This window comes from Miniopterus natalensis, chromosome 8 (assembly GCF_054644295.1).
Source record: "Miniopterus natalensis isolate mMinNat1 chromosome 8, mMinNat1.hap1, whole genome shotgun sequence".
NCBI classification, from domain to species: domain Eukaryota; kingdom Metazoa; phylum Chordata; class Mammalia; order Chiroptera; family Miniopteridae; genus Miniopterus; species Miniopterus natalensis.
The window spans coordinates 74,858,407-74,873,785 of record NC_142088.1 but is presented as its reverse complement, the minus strand read 5'-3'; the positions used below and the strand labels follow the sequence as shown (position 1 = coordinate 74,873,785).

Here is a 15,379-nt window from a genome sequence, read left to right as displayed (position 1 = left end):
GCAAAAGTATTCAGAAGTAGAAGACCTTGATGCATTCTAATGACCAAAGAAAACTCATTTTATATCTCCCATCCTCAGTTTTCCCACCTATAAAATGGAGATAATAATGGAACCTTTCCCTCAATGTTGCTGTGAAAAATAAATAAGATTATGGGCAACCAGCACAAAAATATAATGCATCTAGCATGGTGCACACCACAGAGTAAGCCCTCCAAACAGTTAGACTTGTGGTGACTTTTCCTTCCTTACATGGGTGGGCTACAGGGATTGAGAGAAAGGAAAGATTTCTCTGGAGTGAGAGCAGTCAGGAAGTTTCCTAAAGGAAGTGGAATTTGAACTGGGCCTTACCAGGCGGGGAGTGGTGGATGGGAAAAGGGAGATATTCTGGGTGTGGAGACAAGGCTGAGAACAAAGCTTGGAGCCAGAAGCTTTCAGTCCCCAGTGTGTGCCAAGAGCATAAGGAAGTATTTTATTTTTATCATCATTATTTCCACTTTACAAATGGGGAAGCAGAAACTCAGAGAGGTTATGTGACTTTACCAAAGCCACAGAATTGGTCATTGGTGCTGGTCATTCAGCAAACCAGTTCTAGCAGCCATGGAGCTGCTTCTGAGTCTCTGGATTGGAGAGACGCCTGCCATTCAGCGTGGGAGGCAGGAGCCTCCAGCCTGGGTGCTGCACCTTCAGGGTCCACCTCCACTACCCGGTCAAGGCCGTGCACTTCGGGGCAGCCCCTCCAGGGACTAGGGCCTGACTGTCCCTCTCTGCTCTGGAATTCCCTGTAGAGCTGGCTGAGACTTTGCCATGTTTGCATGTTGCCCTGAGGCTGTCCTGCCCGCTCCTGGTCCCTCCACGTTTTCACAGGCATTACTCCCAACAAATCACTCCCCCTCCCAACTCCTTCTGTGTGGGCCTCTGGAGGCCACAGACACACCATCCTCATCATCCGGCCCCCAGTCCTGGTGCGGATGGGAGGGCCCCGAGAAGACTCATCCACCTGGCGCAGGGAGCTCAGGGGGCAGTGCTGGGGGTGGGACAGCGCTGGGGGGAGGAGTGGACTGTGAAGGATCCTGAGTCATAATAACTGACAGTGTTGACCATGTGCCCAGCACCATTTCAAATGCTTCCTTTTTACTTATCATTTCAATTCATCCTCACAAGAACTCTGAGAGGGAAGGACTGTTATTACCTTTATTTTGAGACTGGAAAACCGGCCCAGAGAGGTTCAGTCACTCCCTTGTCCAGGTAAAGACCTGTTACGCGCAGTGGCACTAGGACCCTAGCCCAGGCTGTCTGATTCCTGAACGTTCCTTCTTAGCTGTGTCTCTACCGTGGGATGCTGGCCACTGTCGGGGCACAGAGGGTGCTTTAGGACCCTGCCATCTCGCCCCCCCAGCCAGCCTGTTCGGTGCTGGGATCTGTCCAGCAGGCCTCAGCCAGGTCATAGTGTCCCCGGGAGGGGGAGGAGAAAGGAGAATGATTTCAAGGGAACGGCACAGCCAAGGGTCACGCGGAGGTCAGGAGGCCATGCCGCACGGTTAGAGGCCGCAGCCCACAGCAGCCTGCTCTGTCTCTGGCAGCTGAGGATGATGTCACGCTAATTTTACCCGGTTCCTCTTCAGCCCCACATCAGCCTCCAGTCAGCCGCAGAACCAGGGTGCCCACATGGCTGCCATGTGCTACGGCCCCGTGTGTCTGCAAGGGGAGCTTCCTCCGCTTAGCTCGGCCTGGAGCTTATCGGAGGAACCGCCCGACGGAGGGGAGGGTGGCCGCTCGGGGGTCAGCTGGAGTAACAAGCAAAGGGCACAGGGGGATTTCGCTGGTGCCTTTGAGTGTCACTAGGTCACAGTCACGGGAGGGTAGAAAGGGGATTTGTGGCAGGTGCTCACCGGCTCACCCCGGTGCACCTGGTCAGCCTGTTCATGGAGATGGTGCAGCAGCAAGAACATACAAACTTTTAAAGAAAATTTAAACAACACTAGGTAGTAAACAAGTAGGTAGTAAAACATGGGTCCCATTATTTTGTTTTGAAAGCTAACCTCATAGATGTAAAAGGCCAAGGATTCGGTTCGCCTTTGTGAAAACTATTTCTTCATGCCTGGGAAACTGAATCAGGACCTTTAGTCAGAATAACTGGAGGGCAGGGAATGACAAGGACGCACCTCCTGTCTGAGGAAAGACTAGGAAGCAATCCTAGCTCTGCTTGGCGTCCTTTGTTTGTTCATTTATTCCAGAGTCAATCAGAAAACCTTTGTCAAGAGCTGGCTGTATATGAGACGTTGCAAAGGGGAAGGTGCATGAGCACAGGGTAGATGCAATAGGGAGGAATGAGACACTAAGGTTGCTGGGGGCCTTGGAGGTCAATGTCAGGTCACTTCCTAGTAAGCCACAGTCATGAATCTGGCCCACTGCCTAAGGGACTGGGGGGCCACTGAAGGCTTTAGGCAGGGAGTGACATGGTTGGCTTTGTCACTTCTAAAGATCTCTCAGGCTGCTGTGTGGTGAATAAGTGGGTGGTTGGTGGAGTGTGCTGGAGGGGAGAGTCTAATTAGGGGATGTTCCAAGCATCCAGGCCATGGGTGCTGTGCCCTGGACCATTTTGGTGGCAAAGATGGGGCGAACTGGATGGACCGGAGAGCTATTTGGGAGGCAGAATTAGGGACTTGGTGCCTGGTGGATGAGGAGCATGGCTTTGACACTCAGTGTTTATCCTGAGCACTGGATGGAGAGCCACTGGCTGAGATGAGAGCACAGGAGGGGCAGGTGACGAGTCAGGGGTTAGCTGCCTGGTTTGTGAGGTACCCATGTGGAGGCAGTTGGTAGGCAGATATATATGACTGGACCTCAGGAGACATCTGCATCTCATCAGCAGCTTGGAGACAAAGACCAATGCCATGGAAGGGAAGTACTGGGTGCAGGTGAGCCACAGCCTTGCTATGCAGTGTGCCATGGTCCATTCTCTGCAAAGATTTTGACTATTCTGTGCTTATAAACTGCTTTTGTCCCTCTGAAAAGATATGTGTGTGAGAGAGAGACAGACAGACAGACAGAGGCAGAGAGAGACAGAGAGAGAGAATGCACGAGTGCCAACAGATCTGTAAGGGTGGCAGAAAGGGGTCAATGGCAGGAAGCAATCCCAGTCCATCATTCTTGGGGGAGGCAGATCCCAGGACACACAAAAAAAATGCAGGGAGCGGGGCCCAAGACTGCCAGGAGGACCTTCCCTCTGTTTCTGTCCCCTCATCTCCTTCCCCCCTATCCACTGGGCAAGGGGGCAGGGGACTTTCACCTCATGCCCATCCTGTTGGCTCAGGTAGACCTCCTTTACTTAAAATGCTATGATCAAGCCAGCCAGGTTTGGCTTTTTATAAATATATTTGTTTTTATTGATTTCAAAGAGAGGAAAGGAGAGGGAGAGAGAGAGGATCATCAATGATGAGAGTCATTAATCGGCTGCCTCCTGCACGCCCCCCGCTGGGAACTGAGCCCGAACCTCGGGCATGTGTTCTGACTGGGAATCGAACCGTGACCTCCTGGTTCATATTGACACTCAACCACTGAACCATGCTGGCCGGCGGCTTTTGATAAGCTAAATGGAAAAAAATAGAAACTTGCTTCTGCTTCCCACTCTATTTCCATGGTGCTCATGTTTCTAAAGAGGTTCAGCAGCCAGCTTTGAAATTCAGATGGGAGGGATGAACATCTCTGTTTCAGGCAGCCCCTGTTCTTTCCTTCCAGTGGCCAAGACACGTATTGGGAGATAAAGAACAGGCAACGAGGTTGGAGAGATAGAGGCGCTGATAAGATACTTGAGTTACACATTTTCAAAATGTTATATCCTAGAACCCCTGATATGGCTTAACGTGTCTCATTGGCATTTTAAGTCCTCCCTGACCAGCATTTCCCCATCCCAGCATGCCAGAGAAGGGTGCAGCATTATAGAAGTCTCTGCCGGATTAAAAGAGCCAGCTTTCAAGCCCTCCTCTCTGCAAAGACGTCCCCCTTTCTGTCCCCCCGCAGCTCTGACACTTATTCTAGAGTTGTGCACCTGCAGCCTCGGACAGTGCGGTGGCTTCTGGGTTCTTCTTGGTTAAGCTCCAGAGGGAAGCCCTGAGGTGTCCTGATGGGACCTCTCACTTGTGCTGTGCCTGTGCTCTGCAGCAGCCAGAGCTTTGGCCACTCCATCCCCCAAGCCCTTCCGATGTTCCATCCTGGCTTCTAACCTTGGCTTTACCATTTACAAAGTGACCCTCAGCAATTTTCCTAATGCCCTTGAGCGGAGCAACTCTTGGGTCACATGCATCTCACTCTTCCAAATCATTTATTACACCTGGGAGCAGCGGGGGGGGGGGGGGGGGGGGGAGATATGTGATTGCACTCAGAGAGAGTATATATTCCAGGGGGAGAATGAAAAGTCAGAAGCCAAATTCCTCAGAGAGGGTGAGTTGTTCTACCTGCTTGGTTTAATTCAGTCTTTCATTGAGCAAATATTTACTGAGCCCCTATAGGGATGGATACAACAGACAAAAGTCCCTACATTTCTGGAGCTCACATCCTAATGAGAGCTAATTTTCATGCTTAAAGGTACAATTCCTATTTATCATGCAACATGGTGCCAACTACATGCCAACCTCTTCATTTGCTGGAGAATAGTTCCAGCAAATGGGAGAACTTGCTATGAGAGATGCCACATCTGAATGATTGAAGGAATGGTCACAACTCATTGTGACTACAGATGATCTTCACTTTCTGTGTTCCATTTAGATCCCCCTGTACCCCACCCTTCCCCAGCTATAAGTTGAAGCTCCACTGTCCCTGTGTGCAGGGCATCTGAAAATCAATGCAATGTGTGTGCATTGAGTGGGCACATCAAGAAGGGGTGGGAGGTACACATTAGTGATTTCAGCCATGGCCAGCGAAGTTGCCAGGTAGCACTTTGAGTTTTATTAATGATCCCACTCCCAGGGAACCCCAGAGAGCGCTGGCCTTCCCCCGGTGGAGTGAGTGTCTAAGCTTGCAGGCACCGTGGGAGCAGGGCAGCCTAAGGCCCCAGCAGGTCAGCTGCACTCCACACCGGCATCCTCACTGTGGTTGCAGTTGTGAGAGCCCCAGTTGCTCTTGTTGCAGTTCCACAGGGTCGTCTCTGTCCCTTGACATGCAACATCATCCAGCCAGATCATCCCAGAGCCTGGATACAGAGAAAGCAAGGAGGGAAAGGGGAGTGGGATTAGGCTCAAAGCCGAGTGGCCCCTTGGTGTTGGGGGCTCCCATTTGGGGTACACTGTCAGTTCCTCTCCCGTCCACTCAGGCCCAAGGTGCTGACAGTTGGACTATTCTCTTCTAATGACCCTGCCTCTGTCCTGCTTCCTCTCCTTTTTGACAAAAGTCTCATCGAGTATTTCACACTAATCCAGGCACTATTTAAAATCCGCTCCTGGGGGCTCCCCACCTTCTTCTCTTTCCGCTAACTCACTACAGGATGTCTGTGTTCCTCCCGGCATCCACCTTCCTCAAACCCCTTTCTCCTGAGACAGCTGATTTCACACCAAGAGCTCAGAGGAAAACAGTTGGATTGTTGGAGTGCAGAAATTTACACCACAGTGTGACAACCTATATGAAGGAAAGGTGTATTTTAAAGTTGTTTTACAATCCAGATTTAAAAATGGTTATGCACTTTGGGGTGGAGTAAGAGCAGAGAGCATTTGGGGGTGGGAGCAGGAGAAGTGAGCCTGGTGTCCCTGCAGGCCAGCCCTCCCAGCTGAGGAAATGGTCTCAGCCTGCTGACCTAGCTCCTTTACTGAAAGTTGGAACCTTGTGCTGAAAGTCACAGGCCGAGTCTCTAGCACCCCACGCTGATTGAGGAAGTCCTTGCTCTGATTTGGTTTGCACCTTCCCCTTAAAGGTGACCACAGCATGGGCCGTGCAGGCCTCTAGCACCCAGACAGCTGGAACGGAGGCTCACGCTTGCCCACCCTGTGAGTTTTCTCCACTCCTAAAGCTGCGTTTCGGAGAGTCATGCCTCGCAGACACTGCCAGCTGTGCCACATCTTGGCTCCGGGCGGACAGACACTGACCCAGGCCAGGCAGCCAGAGCCCCAGCTGAGCCTTTACCGTCACTCTTAGAGAAGAAAGGTCACATTTCTTCTAGGGCTGCCACGCTGCAAGGATGCAAGCCTAGGGCCCTGAGCTGTAGTTTTGCTGTTGCTTGAACGAATCTTTCTCTTTTAACCTAAACCACACCGAGTCACTTGCAACCAAAGGGAGAGAAAGCCCATGACAGCCCCTCAAGGAAAGAGGCTGCCGGGGGAGGACTCACCAGGTGTCATACTGAAAAGGGCCCTTCCCGAAGAGTAACCCAGCATGCGGCAAAAGACAGTGGCATCCGAATTGCCCCAGCCATCGTCGCAAATCGTCCCCCAGGCATTGTTATAGAAAACTTCAGCCCGGCCTCGGTTCGCAGAGCCAACAATCCTGACAAGTGGCAGGGATTCACCTGGGTGGAAGGACACACGTGGGAGAGGCGAGGATGGCAGCCTCGGGCTTGGCGTGGCTGTGGGCTGTGCCTATTCGTGGCAGGGAGTGCTGTGTTCGGGGAAGAAACACCCCGTTTGGCCGGGAAGACCCCACATGTGGCACCACCACTGCCTGGCAAGCAGCCTCTGTGCCTCTGGGCCTGCGGCCAAGAGGCCACGGGGTCAGGTGCCTCTGTGGCTGGTTGTGGGGAGAAAAAAAAGAAAAGTTGAGGGAAAAAGGAAGGAAGAAAAGAAGAGAGGGAGAGAAAAAAGGAAGGGGGAGAGGTGGGAGGAGAGAGGAAGAGAAGGAGAAAGAAGGGGAGAGGCTGGAAGGGGGGTGCACTGGGGCTATGGCTGGGAGCAGGCTTATTCAAGGGAAAGGCCCACTAACCTTCCCCAAAGTGAGGCATTTCTCTGAGACCCAGGGCGGCTCCCCCGGCCACACATGCAGTGCTCAAGTACAGAACTGACTCGAGCGCACAAATGAAGGCAATAGAAGCCGCAGTTACCTTTCTGGCCTTTCTCTCCCTTCACTCCTTGCTGCCCAGCAGATCCTGTCACAAGGAGAAAACCACAGGATTTGAAGGAAGCCAGGCCAGGACTCCCTCGCCCTCCTCTGCCGCAGCGGGGTGGAGGGTGGAGGGGTGGCCAGGCCAGTCTCTCTTCCCAGCTTTGCCCGTGACCTGGCATTATGCGGACGGGATGCTCCCCGGGCACCAACGGCTAAGCGGGAAGACATGGACCTAAGCCACAGCAGGAAGGGTTAAAGCTAGATTAGCGAGGGGCATTTAACAGGTAAGAGGCCTAACGTGGGAAGCATCTTCATGGAAAGCTCCGGGATGGGGGGCGCGATGGGCATGGATCGAGTGCACGTCTGAGTGCCCCCTTGCTGAGCGTGGACTGTGCCTCGTTCGCTCCATGTTGAGGCTAATCCCAGCTCAGAACTCATCCACGGAACCAGCAGACCAGACCTTCTGGTTCTGAAAACTCTTGAGCCCCCTACATCAGAGCCTCTCCTTTGAACCCACAAAGGAGAAATAGAGGCCTTACCTTTCATTCCTTGGTCTCCCTTCTGGCCACTTGGCCCAGTTGCACCCTTGGGGCCTGCCAGGCCTGGGCTTCCCTTCTCTCCCTTCATGCCTACAGGTCCTGGGAGGAGAAAGACTGCTCGGTCCGGTGCTCTCTTCTGCTTTACAAGGGGCCCAAGAGCAGTGGTTTAATGAGTTGTCCTTAACTAGCAGGTTTCCCTGTGAATTGGGCTGTTTGGATGCTCAGTTGGTATCTTTGGTCCCTCTGGCTGCGGGGGGTGGGGATGGGGGCACCGCTCTAATCTCCCCAGTCCAATGCAAATGCTTGTTGAGAAGTTGCTGACAGGAGTCCAGAGATTGTTGGTCCTCATGGACTACATAACTGTGTGGAAGTTCTAGCCATTCTAGAAGAATTTGCTAGAGTGTTTCTAGGCCTTATTTTCCCCTTGGTAAGTTAAAACAGGAATAGAGTATCCAGTTTTTGAGGGAGAGAGGCTGCTCCAGCAGCTTGTCGGAGAAGTGTTGCTCTCGCACTCCTGGGCTCTGGGTGCCGAGAGGACTAGAGCTGCTCTCCGGAGAGCGCTGAGCGCAGTAGCCAGCTACCAGCCGGGGCTTAGCATCGAGGATGGTGCAATAGTCCAGGGAGAAGACGGAGGAGGTGGGGAGGCGCTGGAGGCGCCAGGTGGCTGCATAGCCCAAAGCCACTACCTGGCCACCGGCTCTCCTGATACTTTTCACCGAGCCCCCTGTCCCCCCCCATCCAAAGCCCTATACCCCTCAACTCACTGAGTTCCTGTCATTCCTCAGGTTTCCCAGGGAGAAAATCTGAGGCCCCGGCTGCTTTGAGAGAAGGTCACAGCAGTTCTTTCAAAGTCAACAAGCCAGGCCTGAGCCTTTGCAGTCATCATTGCAAGGAAATTAAAATAGAGTCGGCCCCTTACCTGGAACTCCTGATTCTCCTTTTGTTCCTTTCTGTCCTTGAAGTCCTAAGATCAAAATACAAAAACCAGGAGAAGATAATAAAACTTGGATATTAGATACTTTTAATCTTAGACAACCTCTGCCTTTGTCTGATTAATGCAGATGGAAAGATACATCAGCGCTTCACGATTGTTTAGCTTCTTCTGCAGAACACAAAGGAGACGGACTGTACATAATGGGACGCGTGTGTTGGGGTGAAACAGAAATGTCCTGGGTGGAGGTCTGAGTTAGACAGACAGATCCCCACTCACTGGCTGACCTTCCGTGCCAGTGGTAGCCTGACTTAGTGTCTAAGTCCAAGTCTATTCCTTCCTGTTGCATTTATTGGAAAAGAATTAAGAGATACTGTGAAAATAAAATTATGTTTATTTCCAAAAGACTCTAGAGGGTACTCAGGGGCCACCAGGAGCTTTGAGGGCCTCACCCATAGTAGGTGTTAATAGTTTGGTTGGTTTATTTCATTGTGGCCCCAGTGTGGCTGAAGAGTCATGCGGCTAAAGGGCCTCATGTGCAGAAAATGGAAAAATAATCACTGCAGTTATTAGTGATGATACTATTTGTGTTCTAATGTGAAAAACCCTGCCTCCCTCCCTCCTTCCTTCCTCCCATTCATCTTTTCTCACTAACGTCCATGGATGGTCCACTCTTCCCAGCACCAGGTCGGGTCACTGTGGGATAATAATTTATTGGTTTAGCAACATCATGGTCTCTTGGTTTTAAGGCTACTATTAGTTTTACTTCAGAGAAATGGGGCTCTCCAAGACAGCTACACAAACTTGGAAAATGAAACTTGATATTGATGTGAAGTAACAGTTACTAGAGTGTAGCAATGAGAATGCAAAGTGTGCGATGTGCCCATCACCACGCCCTTGACTGGTGTCCCCCCCATGGTGCAAGCCCAGCCTTAACCAAAGGCCCGCTTTTGATGTTCAACAGAAACCACAGTTACCTTCCTTGCCAATTGCCTGGGGGAAGTTCCTACATGGGGAAGTTCCTGCCTCCCAGTTCCTGACTTTCCTGAGTACCTACTGTGTGCTGGTCAATGAGGGGTAAGCTAAAGCCTGGCAGGTCTATTTGGGGCACCTTGGAATAAGAGGCCAAGGGAGTCTTGGCTCCCCACAGCCTTTCAGATATCTTGTCGAGGCCAAGCACTGCCTGGGGAGGAGGGTCAGAGGGCCATGGAGCCACGAGCTGCCACTACAAGCCTCGGCACCAGGAGAAGCAGGGTGCACTGGAAGGATCTGAGAGGGCACCTGCTGCAGCCCCCTCATGCTAGGCATGGGGACAGGACTGAGGCTCAGAGCTTCTTCTAGGAGCTGAGGGTACCTTAGAGGCCTGACACTGGCAGGAAGTCCCCAGCTCACCCAGGCCTTTGGTTTGTGCTCTGGTTCCTCTATCTAGAATGCTTCACCTTTTTGGTGCCTTTGAGAACTTTGACCAATCCTGTAAAATGTGCTAAAATGTCAGATGTCAACAACTGCGAAGCCTTCTCTGGCCTTGACTGCTGATGCTGCACAAGTCAGGCGCTCTGGGCTGTGTCCACCTCCGTGACCTAGAGCAAGGTGTCTCCTTCCCTGAACCCCCTTTCCTCCTCTGAGGCCTGCTCCCCAGCCAGCCCGTTTGCTGTTGACCCGAGGTCACCCTGCAGAGGTGGCAGATGCTTCCTCTCTACTTACCTGCGTCTGAATCGCATGTGTCAAGATTAAGGAGCTGAAGACATTCAGAAACAGGTCTTTGTGATTAAATTAAAGTGGTCCACACTAGGCCCTTGGCCCTCTCTGTCTGCATCCTAGAGCGCACCACATTGCAGAAGTCTCTAACTTAAGGCTCTGTCCCTAGAAGCAAGGCTCAGGGATGCCAGGCACTGTGACCTCCCTTTATTGTCCCCTCATCTCTCAAAGACGCACCTCTCTCCAGCTGTCCCTGCAGCACCGATCAACATACACCTTGTGCAGACAAGAACAGGGAAGCCCTTATTCATGAGGCCCATGTCCCTTTGGCCTGACTCTCCCTCCTTTTTCACGCCTTCCTCCCAGCCCCTCACCTCCTGGGGCCTCAGCATCTCCTGCCGCCTGCCTGCACTGGGCCAGGCACCCTGCGCAGCCAGGGGCTTTACCTGTGCGGCCTTGTTCCATCTCTCAGCTGCCCTGCAAGGCAGGCCGTTTCCCTCTGTGCAGAGGGTGAAGCAGAAGCCCTCACTCTGAGATGGGAGGGATTTATCTAAGGTGAGGTTGGCGTTGGGTCCCAGGGTCTGCCTCCCACTGGGCCCTGTCTCTGCCAGCTCCCTGTTTCTTCCTGGAGCTTGGCTCGGGCTGTTCGCTGGGTTCCGAAGGCACCGGCTGCTGGCCTTGGGTCCTTCCTTTCTCCTGAACAAGCAGTCACACTGCAGTGTGCCCCAGAGTCACCTGCACAAGGTTGCTAAAGAGCAACCTGCTGGGCGCCCCCCAGAGTCGCTGATTCCATGGATGGGTCTGGGATGGGACCTGGGACTCTGCATTTCTGACAGGTACCAGGTGATGCTGATGCTGCTGGTCCGGGGACCACATTTTGAGTAGCACCGCCCCAGACACACCCCATTTGATCTCGGGGGCCAGCTGATGAAGTGCCTGCTGATACGTGTATGTAGCGAGTGGGTGGTGGCTTTGTCTTCAACACTCCCCTCTTCAGGTGGAGGAACCGGGAGCTGAGTTTTGTGTGAGGTCTCTCTCGGCCTCTGGACACTAAAGGACATTCACTGAGTGGCTGTTCCATCGAAGGACTTGTAATTGCTTCACTACAAATCAGGGTAGCGTCCCAATCAGATCAGGGGGAGAGAAAAGGTTGAAAAACAGCATCTAGAAGTGAGTACAAAAGTGCACTGGAAGCAAGTGAACCTGGGCTTCCCTCTTCACCACAAACGAACTGGGTTTCCCGGGTGTCACAGCCTCACAAGCTGAGAGGGCCCAACATACTTATTTGCAAGGTATTTACTTGGGGAAGATATTTCTACTCCCAAAATAATTTAGTTAGAAAGCAAATGCCTTCCTATTGTTTAGTGTTGAGCTGGCGTTCTGCCTAAAATCTCCAAATGTTCCTGCTCCCAGGGGAAATCGCCTGTTTCAGCCCCAGAGTGCCCCTGAGCTGCTGGACCCAGATGTTATTCTAGACTACTCCTTGCACCTCATAGAGGGGGAAAATGGGGCCCAGGGAGGTCAAGTACCGGCCCACTGTTACCTAGCTGGTCAGAGGCAAGTCCAAGGTGAAACACAGGTCTCCTGGCTCTGACCAAATGAGCCATTCCCAGGACATTAGGAAACCCCCTTCAGTCCCATCCTGACATACAAGCTCAGTACAGCCTGGCACGTCTAGGATTCATTTCATAACTGACAAATTGAGCTGTGTGTCGAGAAGCAAAAGCCGACCCCAAACTGGGAGGCATGTAGACTCCTGCAAATGTCTCTAAAAAACTTAGAGAAAAACAAGGGAAAGATTCATAAGTGACAATTTAGTAATATGACTTGGTGGAATTTAATAAATTCTTGCACTAACTCAGTACTTAGATATGGGGAATGGAATTAACTGAGAAATTAAATTCACAATGTAGGGTTTGATTGCTATTGTGGATGATTTTTTGTTGCTATCTTTAAAGTAAAACATTGTAAAATATAGATGAGAAAAGAGATTTCAAGTTATTTTGAACTTCGGATTTGCCTCAAGAGGAAAGTAAAAGAACTTAGAAAATTTGGGTTCTTGTTATACTTTGGACTTGAAGGCTGTTGAGATGCAGAATTTCTGATCAGATTGGTGCTTTGGAGGTTGAATGTTTGGCTACTTCTAACATGGTCCCACGGGGTGGAAATAGAAAAAGAAATGCCATTATTACCAGCAAGTCCTTCCTTATTTCCGAACAAACTTTATGAAACTTTGAGCTAAAATTCATTTTGTTGTGGGTTTTTTGCAAAAAATTTTTTAATGATTTTGTAACTGTTTAAAAGATCAAAGGTTACAAAAACTAAGTTTTAGGGGTTTGATAAAGCCCTGTTTTGTTAATGGTAATGGAAATTACCTTCAAGAAAGCTCTGCTGGGTGACAATGCCACTTACTAAGCCATGCAGTTTATTTTCCAAGCAGATGGAAGGGGTTTGCTCCTCACAATCCTTCATCTGAGACGGCTCCGCCTTCTCAGGAGATGTGAGCAGGAGGAAACACTTCACCGGAAGGGGTCACCATGGTTAGTGACTGTCCGTGACAGTGGGGAGATTTGGTGACTAAGCTAGGATTTACCCTCAGACTGTGGAGTGGGGCTCATTTATCTGAGTCCTATACTCTGTGCTATTCTATATAGCAAGGTCTGGAGAAGCACCAATTTGGAATCAGAGTTTGAGATTAACTCCCAGATTAGGTGCATGTTAACTGTGAGACCCTGAGCAAGGCGTTTGCGCTTTGGGAGCCTTCGCTTCCTTGGCTATAAAGTAGGAGGCGTGTGTGGGTAGATGGACTAAGATCATGGGAATCAAGTCCCAAGCACAGTGTCTGGCCCAGAGGCATTGCTGATAATAAATAGGTCTGTTTTTATTATTAAAGCACAATATTGAAAGCTAGCTGTTTCCCAGGTCAAGCCAAGGCACTATAATTTCTCTGTTTTTGTCCAATGCAGCCAGATAACCTCTTGAGAGATTAGTGATTTTATTTACAAAATGGGGAAAAGACATCAGTTTGGAAAACTGGCTTGATGTAATCAAACCTGGACAAACACCATGGGACCTCTAGTTCGGGGAATACCGGTGTCCTGACATCGAAAAGTACACATTGTCTTCGATGATGAGCCCTGGCTGCCACTCACCACCCACCCTTCCTTCTCCCGGGTCAGAGACCTAACCTCTCCCAGGGCTCATTAGCCTTTTCCTTCAGGATGCTATCGAGGCCTGGCTATGATGAGCCAGATTGTGGTCCTATCGGTGGGAATTCCCTTCTGAGATGTCCGTGCGGACCAGCAGCTATTTGTTCAAGGTAAGCATTTGGGTTTGAGTGGGAAACCTATGCAAGTTTACACAGGTTTTAATCATCACACGCCTCAAAATGAAAATGTAATTCACCATGTTTATCGGGCAGCAGGAACTTGCCTGGTTGGTATTTACCACTAGTTCTGAATGTTGGAGATCCCTGTGAAGGCACCCAATGAATAGACAAAGACGATGGACTGAAAACGGTCCCCAGACTGTGTGCTCCAATGGAGTGGGGCCGTGGGTAAGTGAGGGACAGCCATAACGGCCGGAGATCTTCGGGTTTCCTTCTAAGGGTGGAAGAAGCTGCTGCAGCTTCGCCTCTGAGTGCCCTGATGGGGGCAGGGGACCCTTCTGGCTGCCTGGGGAGGAAGATGGCATAATAAAGTGTAATGGATAAAGCCCACGTCTTGGACCAGCCAGGCCTGGACTGCGCCCTGGCTGCATCTCTCACTGTGAAGTAGCACTCACAACCCAAGTCCATTGGGTGGTCAGGAAAATGCTCAGGGTCAGCAGCTGCTCTCACTGTGCGAACCCTCCCAGGATGCAGAGCACAGGGCAAGATTCCCTGCTCTCGGACAGTGGGAGACACTGACTAGGGCCCGGCAGTGGGCTCAGTGGCCCTTTGGGTAAAATCATGTTTTACCCCAAGTATTCTTACTTAGTCTAGCAATGGGAGTGTGTAGAGGGGGAGGGATTCTCCTTGTTTATAATGAGGGAGGAAAGCCATCATCTCCATGAAGCCAAACAGAAAGCTCAGAGGCAAGACAGTCTCAGGCCCCAAAGTCAGACACCCTAAGATCTCCAAGAAAGAGGGAGGTGTAAGATCAGAAAGGGAGCTGACAAGTCAAGGCCACCTATCCACCTCATCCAGATGGAGTCTTTCTGGAAGTTGAGACCTTGCTGGTGGCCTTTAAGTGGCATCAGGTAGCAGAGCCCCTGCTTATACCAAACCACAGTCTGTGAAAAGAAATCAGCTCCATGGCCGGATGGATTGGAAGGACTGTGGGTGTAGGACCTGCCTGGGCCATGGCTCCTGACAACCTTCAGTAAAACCCCAGACGTCAAAGGCCCAGTCCAAAGCTGGCCAGGGAGAGGGCGCACCTACCCCTCTGACCAGAGCTCCTGACTCCCCCACATCCCAACCTAAGAAACCAACCAGGTGCCAGGGACACCACCCTACAGAGCCCTTCCTCACTCCTCCATGACTTCACCAGCCCTGTTTCCTCTCTCTAGATTCTCTTCCCCTCCTGCACACGTCCAAGCTCCACTCATTCTCCAAGACTCAGCTCAAGCTCTTACATCTCCCCTGCACTGGTCTGCCCTTGGCCACCCCCACCGGACCCCAGCCACCAATAACCTGAAGCATTTAACAGGGTTAAGTCACATTCGTTAAAGGAATTATTTGGTCAACCACTTGATCAGTGAAAACTCAGAGGTCCTGCCTCTGGTGTGGGTCCATAGCGTGGCCCTGGGGTGAGGGCATACAGGTTTGCTAACACAAGCATGACCTTGACTCTGCCAGAGGAGGGGACTGCAGCAGGCTGCCCACAGACATCCTAGGCAGACACGCAGCCCTTTCTCCCAGCTCCAGGCTGCCACCACACCTCCTGGCCTGCACCTGGCTTTCTAAATGGCATGTGACTGTTCTCCATGCAAATGTTCACATCAAACTGCGCTTGACACAGTGTGACAAAGTCTGTGTGCCTCCTGCACCAATCTCTATGCCTGAGAGCAGGAGCCAGGTCCTATGCATCATGGGGCTCAGCACCCAGCACAGTGGCTCAGACTTTCTAGACCGTTGCAAGTGCCCAGATGTGTGTAGTGACTAGATAAAATTGGCATAGTGGTTTATAAAGTAGACCGCCTTGGTATT

At 51.3% G+C, this 15,379-nt stretch overlaps 1 protein-coding gene across 1 annotated transcript in view; it reads right to left on the bottom strand.

Moving 5' to 3' along the window:
• Nucleotides 1–5,057: 5,057 nt before the first annotated feature.
• The window catches only part of MARCO (macrophage receptor with collagenous structure), a 34,189-nt gene continuing 23,867 nt past the window's right edge, over nucleotides 5,058–15,379 (bottom strand). The window contains exons 8-12 of the mRNA XM_087819440.1: nucleotides 8,482–8,526; nucleotides 7,563–7,661; nucleotides 7,022–7,066; nucleotides 6,317–6,493; nucleotides 5,058–5,188 (exon numbers count right to left, since the gene is read on the bottom strand). Coding sequence (XP_087675566.1) covers nucleotides 5,058–5,188; nucleotides 6,317–6,493; nucleotides 7,022–7,066; nucleotides 7,563–7,661; nucleotides 8,482–8,526 — 497 coding nt within the window. The remainder of the gene's footprint in view (nucleotides 5,189–6,316; nucleotides 6,494–7,021; nucleotides 7,067–7,562; nucleotides 7,662–8,481; nucleotides 8,527–15,379) is intronic.